Source organism: Pygoscelis adeliae, unplaced genomic scaffold (genome assembly GCF_000699105.1).
Source record: "Pygoscelis adeliae isolate BGI_AS28 unplaced genomic scaffold, ASM69910v1 Scaffold81, whole genome shotgun sequence".
NCBI lineage: Eukaryota > Metazoa > Chordata > Aves > Sphenisciformes > Spheniscidae > Pygoscelis > Pygoscelis adeliae.
This window is the reverse complement of record NW_008824005.1, coordinates 359,259-375,149: the sequence shown is the minus strand read 5'-3', so window position 1 is coordinate 375,149 and position 15,891 is coordinate 359,259. Positions and strand designations below refer to the sequence as shown.

General features: G+C 45.2%; 1 protein-coding gene across 1 annotated transcript in view; it reads right to left on the bottom strand.

Moving 5' to 3' along the window:
* The window catches only part of GAS7 (growth arrest-specific 7), a 66,372-nt gene that overhangs the window by 14,738 nt on the left and 35,743 nt on the right, over nt 1-15,891 (bottom strand). Inside the window, exons 5-7 of the mRNA XM_009325774.1 lie at nt 9,866-9,955; nt 7,555-7,670; nt 1,680-1,754 (exon numbers count right to left, since the gene is read on the bottom strand). Coding sequence (XP_009324049.1) covers nt 1,680-1,754; nt 7,555-7,670; nt 9,866-9,955 — 281 coding nt within the window. The remainder of the gene's footprint in view (nt 1-1,679; nt 1,755-7,554; nt 7,671-9,865; nt 9,956-15,891) is intronic.

The window sequence follows — 15,891 nt, the reverse complement described above, 5'->3', positions numbered from 1 at the left end:
TCCAGTTCTCACTGGTACTATTTTATCTGATCTATTTAAGTAAAGAAGGCATTTCAGTCTGCTAAGCATCTTCTGCATCTCTTATCCAACCACAATGGCTTAAATGACCATGGATTGTATCAACTCCTGTGTACGTGCAGCAGCACTGTACTCACAGAAACTTGGACAGAACCATCCCGATACCACAAATCGGTCCCATCTCATCACCCTCATGTCGCACTTATATACATGATGGTGGGCCTTCTTACCACCAGAGGGCAGAGGACCCTGGAAGGACAGCCCACACTTTGTGTCAATTCCATTGACTGCTGGACAGCAAAGTTGGAAAATGTTCTGTGGAGTATGAAACCAGCAGTGGTAACTGATGTGTTCACAGAGCAGTTCACGGGGTCCCCCGACTCACGCCTTCTCAGAAATCAGAGGAAGACCCTGGTGAATGTTTACTTTGAGTGTGCTAGGCTGCAGTTCCACTTTTGACTCCTTCAAATCCTCCTGTTGGCTGCTCTTCTTCCCTCACTTTTTTAAATGGAATTTTTGCCTTTCCTGGGCCTCACCAATAACCAGGATCTTCTCACTAGCCTCTTCCTGGTCCTAGCCAATTTGGCCACCACAGCACCTTCCATTCCCTCATCTTGCCACCTCTCCAGGCAGAACACCACCAGGCAGTGTTCCTAGCTCCCTGCACTCTGCTCCGTGTCCCCTTCAGTTCCCTACTTCAAGATTTTTTATGATTCGGTCCTCATTCCCTTTCTTTTCATCTACTCTCCCCTAGCTTCCTTCCCCTTCATTTTTTCAGGCATTCCCCCCTTCTCCTATTGGGGGTAGGAGAAAGTGGGAGGAGGATGTGGAAGAAAGCAGTTTAGGAAGTTAACACCCACCCCTAAAGGGGAAAGAACAGAAACTATCATCAATGTAGGTGCTTAGAGAAGTAGCAGCCCAGTTAGCCTCTTGCAGTTTCTATCCTTGCCTACTGGAAGCTGAGCAAACATCTCGTGGAGCTTCACTGCCAGTAGAAACACACTGTGTCAGAACTAGGGTGAAGACAGTCATTTCCAACCTTGACTTTCAGTGCTTAGGGGAGTTGTGTTGGAACAGAGAGAGCTAACAACTTCTAATCCTTCAGGAGTTGTGTCTTTTCATTATTACCGAAGAATTACAATCTAGTCTGAAGTGCATTGCCTAATACCTTCTTAATAATTTCCAAAGTGTGAACACGCTGTAAATATGGGACAACCTGCTGCTTTTCTTGGAGGGCCAGACCCAAGATGAGAAGAGACTTCTTCCTCCCTCTGTCTGTGCTGCTCCAATTCTACTGGCCTGACCTTATGGATCTACTATCAGCAGTATATATATTCCATATATTCTTCCATATTCAAAGTAATTTAGTACTTATACATGCTAATCCCTAAAGGAACTAGTGCTGGCTAGAACAAGGATAGCATTCCCACATTATTGGAAATGCAAGGTTTTATACAGATATTCCTAAAAATTTACCATGAACATCTTCAAAAGAAAAATATTCCAAAGCAATTCTACCTTCCTCAACACACCCAGGATGCGAAACTAAATAAACCTCTACTCAATAGGAGAGCTCAGGAAAAATACATGTACCAGTGTGGGAGGAATGCCTTTTATGTTAAAATTGTTGTCTTCTGCAAAAGTCACAGAGACGCACTTACCCTTCTTCCTGAGCAGCCAAGGAATTCTGAGACAGTTTGGACAGGTTCTTAGCATATTCCTCCTCAATCTTTATCCTACACACACACAGAGAGAGAAAATAAAAAGACAGCAGTAAGTAAGCTTTAAGGCAGAAACCCACACACATAATTTAAAGAAATTCTCTGCATTTTAACAGATCTTGCCACAGGAATTTTCCTTTCAGTCTCCAGCGCTTGGCAGCACCAGTTTCAGAATCCATCTCTCCCCTCCACATGCTAAAAATGCAATGGCAAGAGCAGGGATATATGCAGGACAGCATGTGCGATAAAATTAGAAGAAAAAGCTACAGTTCTGGAGAGCAAATAACAAGGACAAAGTGTTTCTACTGTGCAACATGGACTGTCTGCAAAACTGGATTCACTTGAGAAGCATGTGTTTCAGTCTGCTGCTAAACGTGATGTTGCACATCCTTGAAGCGAAGATGAAGGAATGCAGCGATACAGGAGAAATCCAAATGAGGTTTGGGGTGCTGGACTGCACCTTTCCTAGGGACACCGAATGCTTCCTGATCCCTGTTACAGACAACAAAGCGGGTGAAGATGTGGCAGGGGCTTCTGTCACCAACATGTGGTGGTGCAGCCCCTGCCCTTCACCCATCCCACCCACTGCCCTTGTCCTTCTCTCCATTCACTCAGCAGCATCGCAACAGGAACAGGATCTGAGCCTACCAGTGGTGGGGGTGCAGAAAAGGGAAGCTGTGGGCACACAACCACTGTGGGAATGGCTGCAGGGAGAAGAACAAGTGTAGCTGTTGAGCGAGGGGACAAGTGTAAATGCTGATTGCACAGCAGGGAAGGGAATTAGCAGCTGCTGGTTCAGAGGTGACATGCATCATGCCCGAAACCCACCTGCAGCTCCCCTGAGTTCTTCTAGTGAAACATTTGCAAGGTATACATGATCCCAACTAGGGCAAACAACTGGCTATTTGCTGGTTTTCAAACCAGCTTACTCAACAGAGCCTCTCCAAGAGAGAGCTGAGTGGCACGCAGGTGGAGCAACTACTGATTCTGTGCTAACTACATACAAGCAGGGGAAAAAACTGATTTGAAATCCATCTCCTTCCAGTGAGAAGGCAGAAGGTGGGATATTTTTGGCATGCCCATTTGCAGCAGCTAGTTGAGCAAGCACTCTTACACGTGGCACATTCGAGACAAAAGGGGTCCCTTGAGCCAGCTAAGAGGGGTCTGATATTCTGGGCTGCTGAAAATATAATCTGGATATCACCCTGTGGGATGCAGCTGGCTGAGGCCCAAGGCGATACCCAGCTTGGTATGGCACAGTACAACTACAGACCTCACCCAGCATGTGAGGGTCCTCTTGCTCCCCCTCCCATGAGAACAAAACCAGCCAGCTCCCCACGCCTGCTGTAGCAAGACCAACAAATACAGTTGTCCAGCACCAAAGGCTACACTGTGGTTAGGACCTCACTATGAAAAGGGCTTTATCCAGGCACATTTCACCTGACCCACTTGAAATACCTACTTCAGGATGAGACTAATCTTGTCTCAGAAGTGTCAATTTCTATGGACTGGAAAGGGAGCATAGGACAACGGTAATGAAGATGCAAATGTTTAAATGTAGCTCTAAGATAAATACCTAAGTGTCCAGCCCAAAGCCAGGGCTCACTGCTTTTGCCTCAGTTACCAGGAGTTCCCAGCCAAAACTCTAGTCTACATCCTTCACCACGCAACTTTATTCCTGCTGGATTTTGGCTTAAAAATGCTTTTGAGTGATTTACTTGTGGATGGTAGGTGTGCAAAGGTGCTAGCTGGTCTGGTGACTGTTCTGAGCTGCCCATACAAACAGACTCACACAGAATCTGTGTTTTGGTCCTTCGTCTCATGAACAGAGGAATAACTGTTTTCCATCATAAAGGTTTGCTGTGATAATAATGAACTGAAAACCCTGTGAAGTTCTTCCTTGATACTGCTGTAGCTGGGGAAGTATCGAACATAACAAGACAAAAGGAAGCCTCATGATTTTCACAATCACACATAAGACACACTATGTCTGCGGCCATCAGTGCCTGTCCTAAGCATGGCACCCTAAATGCAAAGTCACTGGCTTCGATGGAAGCGGTCCTCACCGGTCCCAGCCTTGGCCCAGGCTCTGGGATTTCAACTGTTACTTGTGCTGCAGGTGTATGGCACTACTAATAGGGCAGACTGCCTTGGCAAGGAGGAATAACAATAAAGAATAACAATAAAAAGGTGAATTGGTTATTAAGAGCCCAAATTATAAGACATAAATTGTTCCACCCCAGCCTGGCGTCCTGTCATCACCTGTGGCCAAAACACCTTAGACACCTCAAAAGAGGCTAAAAACCAAGATGAAGATATACCTCAAAAAGGGAAAAAAATATGCCTCCTGGCCCTGGCCGATATAAACACCCTAAAAACCCTGGATTGTGGTGACTGTGAAACACCAACACACTGGTACAGAGGGACTCCTGAGCCTTGTGAGCCTACCTCCAGAAATCCCCACTGCTATTTCGCAGTTACTCCAGCTTCACACCAAAAAACCCCTAAGTTTCTTGTTTCCACTAACTTGTTCGAAAACTTTCAGAATTTCACTCCCTGTGTAGTCGGAAGCATTACAGGTTATAACTGCATCTTGACCCATACTGTCTTGACTTTATTAGTTCTAGTTGCTCTTTGGATGTTTATTCCCTGCTCTCTTACGCTTTTTTTTTTTTTAAAGTACTTTGTGTGCCCACACTCAAACACTTTCAGCAACGCCATGTTATAATGGATGAAGAAAAACTAGAGAGCTACAAAGGGAGGCAAAGATGATCTGATGTGACTACCATGCAAGAAGAAACTAAATAGATTAAGACAACAGGGGGAACACGGAGAAAAGGTGATAGAGGATATCTGACAGCCGTCTACACAACTGTCACTGCGTGAAGACAGTGACTATAAGTCTTTTTACACTATTTCTCCACATTAGGAGGCAACAATGAAATTATCAGCCAACAGAAGCATAATTACTTTTCCTGTAGTGCATAAATTGCAGAACTCTGCTACAAATTGTTGCAGTGGTTGAAAATATAAAAACTCAAAAGGATTAGACAAACAGTGGAAGATGTTTACAAGTATCTGCTGAACATGGCAGACCTAAGGCAAACTCTGGCTCTGGAAATCCCCAGACTTCTGGTTATTGTCCTCTGGGAGGACAGACTCTCATGCTCTTTTCCACTTTTGTGCTCAGTACAGCCATGGTCAGATCAAAGTCAGTGGGCTAGAGAGACCTTCATCAGACTCACTACAGCCATTCTCCTGCTTGTGTTTCTTTTCTTGTAGTTAAATAATCTGCTATTTATTTTAAATTTTCTAAACATAGCCCAGCTCAATTAAAAAGTGAGTGGCCAAAAGCCTAAGACAGTGTTCTTTTGCTAATAAAAACACTACTTCTTATACTTGGAGAGACTGATGCTATTCAGGGCAGCCTGCAGATTTTCTTGGCTGTTTTGGAGTGCTTACTTGAATGCAAATGCTGGACCATATTTTCACTTTTGACTTAAAGTAATTCTTTCCTTCTTTCACACCCACACCCTTGATCTTTCAGTTCAGTCAATTTACTAATTAATTTCCTCTCTTTCTTGAGGTCTGTCTTATTAAAATTCAAAGTCTGCATTATAACCCTACCTTTGTCAACAAGAACTGAATGAACACATAATTGCTCACTCTAAGATTGCTATTTACAAGTAGCTCCTCTAAAAGCACCTACTTGATAAACTAAATTTCAGTTAGTTCTTGGTTATTTGATGAAGAAATCTGGTTACTGTGTCTCATCCCAGCTTCCTATTTAAAGCTATTTTTATTAGCTGCCTGAACCTCGCCTGCAGAAGGCTGGTTGTACAGATGGAGAGAATTTTTCTGGACATGAAAACCCCTAGTTAAACGTGGTCTTGTATTCCCCGAGCCACCTGATGGCCATCAAGAAAATCTTATCAGTACTTCTTCCCTCTTAGCTGGGAATGTAAAGGTTCCCCTGATGGCCTGAGCTCTCATTTCCATGAGTAACCTCTCCAGCTCAACACCGTCCTCCTCCTTTTCCACACAGAGCAATCCTGAATCATTTGTTCCAAACAGAAGAAAAATATATTCATCTTTTTATAACTCCCATCCAGATCCTCTTCACACTCAATTCCAAACCTTCCTTGTCTCCAGCACACAGTGAATCTTTTCTGTCTTTTCTTCTATAACATGCCTACTTCTTCCTCTACTGAGGACACAAACATGCCTCTTCCCAGTGCCAGAGCTCCCTCCTTGCTCTCTCTCATTTCACGCCAACTTTCCCTCCCTCTTGAATGCTGCTTTCTTTTGTTTCTGTCAAATTTCATTATATATTACTTTCTTTGGAGCAGCTTTCCTCCTCTTTTCCCTGGCCATGGCTATCACAGTTCTGCTTGCCTTCTCCTCATCTTCTAGCTTAGCAAGACTATTTCTCAATTGTACTCTTCCTTTGCCAACTGGTCCTTTCTTCTACCTGCATCCTCTGGTCACACTTTTTCATGGATCACAGAGGCAACTGTCTCAGTTCAGCCCTGATTTGCACTCAGAAGAATACAGCCAGTCTGCACAGATCTGCTGTAAAGCAGGGTTAAAACAGCAACTTGTTCAATAGATTATTGCTATACATCCCATCTTTCACTGTTTGTGAAAGCTACGTCAAAGGCACTAGGAACCATACATGGATGCTGGGCACTCTGCACCTCCTGTATCAGACCGCCTGTATTGCCTGTGCTAGACTTTGCATTTCTCCACTGCTGCCATATCCCTAATACTAAAAAAAAGATGAGAGGGAGAAAGAAAACAAACAACAAATGAAAGCAACTATTTGCAAATTCTGCCCAATCAAACTGTCCCCCAAACAAAAACACAGGTGCCTGTTTGTTGCCCTGTTCATTGCTTCCACCACTATTGATTTACATCAACACAGCTACACTGTGTCCGCAGCAGCGGAGCAGGAAGGCAATACCAACTCAGCAGCAAGCACCAACATAGAGGCAATAACAAAGGACAGCAGCTCCTTCAACTGGCGTAATTGCCTCCAGGAGAGAAGATCCATCAGTGTGCTCTGCCTTCTTCCTGGGAGTAAACGCTGCTTGTTCCTTATGGGCTGTTCTCAAGTTTTGAGAGTCATTCTCAAGATGATTTACACTGGCTTGAACACATGACAAGCAATTTCAAATAATAGTGACACTACTTATGAGTAATGATGTCACATCACCTCCTGTACATGGTTGAACTGAGCATCTATCAACTGCTTGTTTGGTGCTCAGTGCACTTCCCATGTCAGCAGAGCAACAGACCATTAATAGCATTCTGGCATTTTCTGGTAGCGACATCTGCCTTTATGACTTGGGGTTCACTCTAAATATCTGTATGTGTAATTTAGCTCCATAACCAGCTTAAGTCCCAAGTGATGTCTTTTTACATCTTCCCCTAGGAAACTGTGCCTGTGCTCCATGTCAACAAATTGCTTCTCTTTTTCAGACAAAATATTTCCTTTCTAAATATCATCTCTACTCTGTTTTTTCCATGTCCATGTTTTTTCTTTGAATCTGCAGCTTAAAACCTTCTTGGTTCCCTTTATCTAAACGGACAGCCTGTGTGCAATATGACTGAGACAGGCACAGCAGGAGAGACGAGCGAGAGCTGGGGAAGACTGGAGAGTGTGGATGGACATTGAAGAAATATTAAATGTTCTTTAAGAATTGGTAGCGTATCTTTTACGCAGTTTATGCTATGTCATTAATGTACTGAAGGAATATCAGGGGGAAAAAAAAGTTGCCATAAATAGTTAATTTGATAGCAAAGTGCTAATTACCTTTCTCGAACAAACTCTGCCATTTCTTTCTGCATTTGTTTCCCTTTAAGTTGCTTTTGAAGAAGAATTTCAAATCCCGACACTGTATTGTTCCCTTGCGAATCCTTCTTATCAGCCTGGAAGGAAAAAGGAAGTTCAAGAAAAAGATATGGGGATCAAAACCACACACACACAGTTCCCAGCGGCAGCTGCCCAAGCAGTCTGAGCAACAGGCAATGATGGTATCTGAAGAGCCCTCCTCTGATAACAGCTCATGGTCGCAGCACCTCAGCCCCTCTTAGAGGAATAGTCCAACACTTTCTCTTTCCCCCTCCTCTTATTCCTTTTTTTTTTTATTTAAAAAAAAAGAAGTTTTACAGTTATCTTTAGCTAGCGTAAGACTATGTTGGGGCCAAAGCAGCAGTCTTGCCGTCCCTTCTGCCCCATGGCCTTTCATACCTGATAACGCCCCTGGGCTGGCTCCAGCAAGTGTGAGCCCTGACGGCTCAGCCCTGCAAAGAGAAGAGATCCTGGAGCCAGCACAAGGGAACTGCTGGGGGAGAAGGGAGGACATTGCTGCTCTTTCCAGGGGTAACACAGCCCTAAATGACCTTTAATAGACTGTAAAGTTCAGCCCTCATTTGCACTCAGAAAAACACAGCCAGTCTGCACGGATCTGCTATAAAGCAGGGTTAAAACAGCAACTTGTTCAATAGATTATTGCTATATATCCCATCTTTCACTGTTTGTTTCCTACACTGCCCTTTTCACCCCTTGCTCCACTGACTTGAGGGTTGCTACAAGGACCAACACAGTCTTCTCTCCTCTCTTTTCTCTCTCTCCTCTCTGCTTTCCCTTATTTCAGAATTTCATTTCCCACCCTCTTGCAACAAACAGGCCCAGAGAACACTTCCCTAAGGACTACAGGTTTTGCTTCAATACCCTGGGTGCTGCACCTTTGCACGGAGAAAAATGCCACGTTAATCAAAGCAGGAGACTTGTAGGACACCATGCCAGGCACCGGGCAGCTGGGCACTACCAGCCTGAGACAACGGGAGGAGTAGAGTTGATCAAAGAAGGAGGCGAGTCATGGGCAGACCATGGATTGCAAGGCTGAACAAGAGGGAAGTCCTGGGAGCGGAGCTATGGGAGGATAAAAGTTTGCAGAAGAAAAGCAGCTTTAAGTGGAGTTTCACTGAGAGCGAGATGTGACCAAGCCCAAGGAGCCAAGCAGTGGCCAAGCCTAAATGGAAAGAACCAAGCAGGGCAGTGACTTCTGTAAGACACAGGCAAAAAATAAGCCTATACACCACTTCTGATTTATTGCTCATTGGGATCAGAAGACTGGAAGAAACTGAAGAAACTTTGATGGTTTGGTAACATGACCATTTGCAAGTATATCAGTGTATTTTAGCAAGTTACTGCCATTACTCCTCATACCAACACTGAGCACGCACGATGGGAAGTGCTGCTGTGCCTCCAACAGCTACATTTTTTTGTAAGTGAAACTTTTTTTTTCTAAATGGAAACACTTCAATAACTGATAACTGAAAACACATGTTGAATTCATAAAAATCTTCATTGTTGAGGTAGTATTCCCCCTGCTCCCCAAAAAACAGTTTTCAGGTGGAAGATTTTTTCTATCAGCTCCATGCTTGAAGGACTACTGTATCATTTTAATCTGATTCAGGATCCTGAAAGCAGAGCTAAGCACGAGAGGGCACACACAGAAACACAGCCACTGGAGACTTCCCGTGCTGAAGGCTGCATTGAAACTACTCAGTTTAAGAGCTACTAATGGGCCTGTCCTTCACAAACGTCATCCTTTAAAAAAGTCATTTATCATCTGTCCTTCAGAATATCCCATGGGAGTGAGTTTTACAATTTAACGCAAAGTTTGTAACTATCTGCTTGTTTTAAATGTGATACCCCCAGCTTCCTTGTGCGTCCCTAGTTCTCATGCTCTGGGAAACACTGAAAAAATATTCCCTGTCAGCCACCTCGCTATCCCTCCTCCTGCTGTACAGCCCTTTTGGCTGAGGTATTTTGAGATGTGTAGTTTGTCCTACATCCCCCCCACTTCCTGACCAAAACCATCTCCTGACAGCTGACCTTGCCCTTCTGGACACTCTTCTGATAATTGCCCACATCTGAGAGCGGTTAGATGGTTTCCACCTGATCTTCACTGGCATCCTGTCTCCCTGGTGCTGCCCTAACGCACTGTATTTCAGCCCAAATTCTCCTTTACCTTGTACCACAAATCAAGCTAGTTCTTACACTTTTTCAGAAGCTCAGGAGCTGCAATATGGCATGTGGCTGGCTGCCTACTTACCCAGAAATAATCACAGTAGCTCCACTCCGAAGGTTTCAGCAACTGCTGCTCTGGCATTACGTCAGGGTGGGGGAAAGTCACACAGTTTATCTGTAAAAAAAAGCAAAAGAGAGTTAGAAGGTAATGAAATTTAGCTGTTGATGAGAAATATACAAATGAAAGGTTATATACATGCGCTTCCAATCAGAAAATCCACAGTGAATGCATGTCAGTGAATAAAAATTGGTTGTTGCATGGAAACAGCAGCTAAGTATTCCCAGAAAGCTCCTCTGAGCAACCAGGAGTGTTGGCTCAGAGGAAAATAAACTACCCATTTCACATGAGGAAAACCTGCTTGATTTGGAAAGCACCATACAGGGAGTTCTCCTAGATCCCTCACAAACTGTGGTAAAAATCCTGACGTGCAACACCCTGAGCATGCCCCGAACGCAAGAAATGCCGTGAGCAGCAGAGAGCACTGAAGGCACTATCGGCGTATCTCCTCAGAAAATCTTAGCTATGTTAGTCTCTTACACGATTACAAAAAAAGGTGTTATTTTTTCAGTGCACAGCCCTTCCATCTATCTCAGAGACCTTTTCAGCTGAAAGTGATGCTCCCTGCAAAAAGGAACAGGGGCTCTCTAAAGTCAACCTGCCTTCAGTGCGCAAAAACCACAGCAATTTCTGAGACAGGACTCATCACACAGTCATTAAACAAAGGCATAAAAAAGTACAAGTGCTCATTAAGTTATCGCAGTAGAAAATGTAGCCTGATAAAAGCACAGTGGAAGCAAAGAGTGTGACAGCTACTGCAGAACGTGCTGCAGAATAACTCTGGATGCAGTTAAGCCCTTCAGGGGAAGCATCAGCAAGAGTCAGAGCTCACTGCCAGTACATAACGCTCACCTAAGATTTCTGCTGGGCAGGCACACTAAAAGCAGTCCCTCTCATCACACCCGCAGGTTCACTGGACACTACGAGTACTTGTGTATTAATCAAGGAACCAACAGAAATTGGGGATGGAAGACTCACAAATGTAACTGTATGGGTTTGTTTTTTTTTTTTTTTGGATCAGTTAACATCCACAGGAAATCCAAAAACAAAGCTGTGGGCAGGGTTAGCACAGCTGCACAGGCAGTCCTAAAGGTAGTGCTTACACGCTGTGAATCTGCCTTTGGGCTATTCAGAGAGGATCAAAAAGGACATGGCAACATGCTGCAAAGTGCTGACACAGTATAAACCCACCATGCTAGAGCAATGCAGACAAAGCCTTTAGCTGATACAATGCTGTTCCTACAAACCCACATTGGCTCTGCTGCTGTCTGCCCATGCTGAAGTTTCAGTGGCTGTTCTGTATGTAATGCAAGAGTTTTCTCCAGCCCCCTTCTCCACAAAAATCACTCTGTCCAGAGCTTGCCAAGTCCATTTCAAAGCAGGCTGAGGACCCTGTACCTATGGTGTCTTGGGCTTTCACCTCAGCTAGATCCTAAACCATGTGTCTTCCCTTCCAGCTTCCTTCTAGCTCCCATCAGGCTTCAATCTGATATGCAGGAGGTCGGAGACCAGGGCTCTCACTTCACCATCACTTTGCAGGCAGCAGCCATACACTGGGTGGGCCTGCATCTCCAGCCAGAGCCAGCCTCCACTAGCCACACGGTCCCAAAAACAGACAACAGGAGCTGCTGAAAACACCTTCCCACTCGCCATCAGAAATGCCACGCATCAGGAGTTATAAAGCACCAGCCCAGTTCAGAGCGGAATGGCCACGCGACAGAGGTGCCAGTGCTCACCCTCGCCCGGGCACCCTGCACCCCTGTGGCATCAGGGGACATGCCAGGGGACATGCTAATGTAGTCACACTCAGCTGGACTTGCCCATGCTGCAGCGATGGGCCCCTGTGTTATCTCAGGCTGACCTCTGTCACCACCACAGCCTCCAGCACGAAGCCCCTCCATGAAAGACATTTCACTGAGGACACCTTCTGTCTCTGCTAAAGTTTTCCTCTCCTGCCTCTTCCCTGTCAGCTCAGTTATCACAGGACAGCACTAAAAGCCCATCTTGGCCTGCTTTTTTGGTTAGGTAGGTTGGGTTACCTTCCCTTCTCCATTCAGGGATCACCAGATCTAAAAGCCTGCGAGCAGATCCCATCATCTGCTGGAAGCAGCCCAGCCACAGCAGAGAAGCTGACACCTCTCCTCCGGGGGCAGCCAGTGCAAGCAGGGGTGTGCAGAGCTGCTCGCCGGCAACGCAAAGCTCCGGCACGAGGGGCTGCCAGTGTGCACTGGCCCAACACCCTGTGAGGAGACTCCTCTCACCCCCACCAGGAAGCTTCACAACTGACCAGCCCAAATGTCTTAAAAATAGCGGCTAGAAACCTTAAGCCAAATTGCTACCTTCAGACAGTGTCTGACAAGCAATGACCTGGACCAGTGCTGGACCAGCGCAGAAGGGCAGACAGACAAAAGGCTCCGCTTCACTTCACAGATCACCAAATGCCATGCCACTGCTGATCACAGGCTGCGCTGGTATCTGGGCATGCCTCTATGCTGTCACAGCCACACACTATTTCTCAAATAACACAATATATTGTAGTTCGCCTTAAAAAAATGGGATGGCCTCAGAATCCGTGCACAATTGCTCTGCCATGATCATAGCAGGCCAACTGCTTCCCGTGAGTGAGCAACACTGCAGCTCATTCTCCCAGAGCAGGGGAGATACGGGGAACAAAGTATTGTCAGCAATGGCAATGTTATAAGTAACCATGTGAAGGTATGCGGTGTCAAGACAGGTTTAAACAGCTTCTGGCTTTGAGGATTTCTGGCTTTGATGCTGCATTTCACGCTCACTGAACAAAAGTTTGGGTGACAGCCAGAGGTCACTTGGACACCAGCCCTTCCAGCCCCTCCAGCCTCCCCAGCATCTCCAACCCCCCCAGCAACTTCAACCCCTCCAACATCTCCATCCCCTGAAGCCCCTCCAGCCTCTACAGCCTGCATGAAACACCAGCCTGTGCACAGCTACCGTGTGTGCTTACACAGCACACTTCATGGGCATCCAGGACAAGGTGCTGCCTCTTGAGAGCAGACTGCCAAGCTACAGGAACTTGGGATTTAGCTCAAGTTAAAAATACTTAGCAGCAGAAGGCAAAAGAGGTAAAGAGACTGCATGGAAGTTTTAGGGACGCTGGAAGCGACTCACATCTCCACATCAGGAGCACCAATACTGCAGTGGTGAAAGGAGAAGCTATTCTGGTTTCCACCTATTACTGGTGATCTTGCAGATAATGGCTAGGAGGTCCCCTGTGGAAACACACTGCTGAGTGGAGTTTTGTGTTTCCCAAGATGACTTATTTCAACTGAGAAAGGATCAAATGCTTCCCATGAAGACAGCAGTGTTTTCAAGGCAGATTGCTAGGGACCAACATTGTCACACTGGATAATGAGAAGGGGGGGAAATAGGCACCTCCTAAGCATATTTTGCAGCCTTTATCAGAAGACGGGGCATCATCACACTGCGCACCAGGACACGGAGGTGACGTGCAGCAGGAAGCATGTACAGTGGCACATGAGTTGTTCCCTGCAGCTTAAAAACCTGCAAAGGGAAACTGCAAGGGAAATTCATATTCCCTGCTAAAAATGGCACCTGTTTCACGAAAACGAAATCTATGTCGGCTGGAAGCTGCTTATTAACTTTAAGACTCTCTGTTACATCACTAATGTCCTGAAGAAATAAACACAACGTCACTGGAAATGCCCACGCTCGCACTGGTGAAGGTGTCCCACTGTGATGGACCAAACACACTGCACCACGTCCACGCACACAGCAGAAAGAGGAACAGTGAGTACACAAGTCAAGAGGTGATGAGAGTAAGGTTAATTCACATGTTTCTCAAAGAGTATCATCAGACTCAAAGCTTCATGAATAAATCAAACATTCTTCACTTCTCAGAAGCTTATACTTAATTGTTTAGAAACGATGCTGAATTGTCTGGAAAAAGTCATAAGGGCATTTGGGTCTAGTATCACGTTCAAAAGGAAATTGGTGTCAGAATTAAAAAAATAAAATGCAGAAGCTTTTGCAATCTTAAAAAAAAAAAAGGGGATTATTTGTGTGGTAAACAGAACTTAACAGAACTTACAGTTTTCTACGCAAAGCCCTGGAGGGGCCATGAAAATTTTCAAAACTCTAGAAATATTACTAAAAATTACATATGACTGCATAGGAAATCCTGTGACTCTTTCTTTCCTTTCATTGCCACAGATTTCTTATACTTAAACAAGGGCTCTTGGATCTGTATTTCTGAACATTCTAAAACCTCTCAGGGTCTCCCAGCAGGGAGGGAAACACCGGGCTGGCACTGAGCAGGACATGGCCGCACACCAGCAGTGGAGTGACCACACCTCGCTCCCCCCACAATCCTCCCTCTGAAATGCTCCTTTTCTTGTTTCTAAAATCAAAGACAAATGAAAAAAAGCACTCTGGTTCACCAGCTTAGTCCCACTGATGAGCTTTTTGACTGATGCTTAAGACAGCCAAAGCATCTCGTGACGACGTCCTGATGTTTAACAGCATTAAAGAGCTCTCTCAGTCCCACAGACAGTGATGCCCCCTCCCTGTGCAAGGGACCACTGCTCTCACTAATTGCATCCCTGACAGCCGGTCAGGCTACGTGCAAGGTCCAAATTCAAACAACAGGATAGACCATCACAGTGCTAATCTCTTTCAACAACGCTGACTAGCCAGCAAGGCCTGAACAAAAGCGTGCAGAAGCTGACTATTACAGCTGTAATTGCCAGTAAGAAACAAAACAAATTAAAACACATAGCTAACAATGGAGTCACAGAACTTTAAGAGAAAACAAGGCATTGTGACCTGCATTACATTCGCACAGGCTCCACTGGGACAGCCGAGGTGATAATGAGCCTCACCATGATATTAAGTCCTCATCCAGCCTCTTCACAGATAAAAATAATGGCTGTTGTCAGCTTGCAACAAAGCAAAATTAATGACAAGACACCAGCAAGGCGTACTCCAAGTATAAGCTAAGCAAACATGCCAGAGGACAGCACCCTGTCCTTCCAGCTGCCACTGGACACGAGCGGCACCATAAAACCTGTGTGAGAAAGCCACTGGATCGCCGAGGCTAGAAGAAGGTACACAGTCAGAGAAGACATGCTGTGAAGAACATGGTGACAACAAAGATCGGGGTGGGGGGGAGAAGAAAACCAGACAAGCAACACAAATTGGTGCATTTCTCTTGACAAGCCTGCTGTGTAGCAAACTCAATAAATAGATTAAAATACTTTTGCCTGTATACTGATCATGAGCAAAAGCAATTATACTCTTAGCAGCTAAATATTGCAGCTCGTATTTCACATGAGTACATCGGCAGTGATGGCAAAATGAGCTGTTTACATTGCAGGTGACTCTTGGTTATGTCTGAGATGCAAAAGGGTGATGGAAAAAAGTCACAGGGAGACAGGTGAGCACACAGGATTTGCACAAGAGCAGCGTGCACAGGAGCAAGAAACTTTGTTGGGTTGGGCATGCACATTCATTTCATGGATTTCAAAGTCCTCTGGAGGCTTTGAAGTTGCTACCAGCACTCACCAGTAAATGAGACATTGCCAAGCAACATGAATAAAACAAGAATAATTTGATCAAGGCTTAATCAACTACATGTTTATTACATAAGACACTGTATAAATAAATGAGCAGACAGTGGGTGAGCTTACTGTGCCGTGCTAGAGTGACCAAAGCGGGGCAACATTCTTGCTCATTTCTTCAACTTAAAAATGCAGATTATTTGTCCTGATTTCTGCACATTCACAGCACCTTAAACACAGCACACCTGTGCCAGATTGCCTAACTTCAGTACCTGCTTTACAGTTTCAGCTGAGACCCGAAAAGTACAACGGCGGACTCCCCTAGATGTAATGAGATCACCTGTCAAATGGGATCCTTTGGACAAAACAGCCGAATGCAAAGGCTGGAGGAGATCTCAGAAGAGCTTAGGCACAGGCAAAGGCTCGGGCAGTTTTAACTCT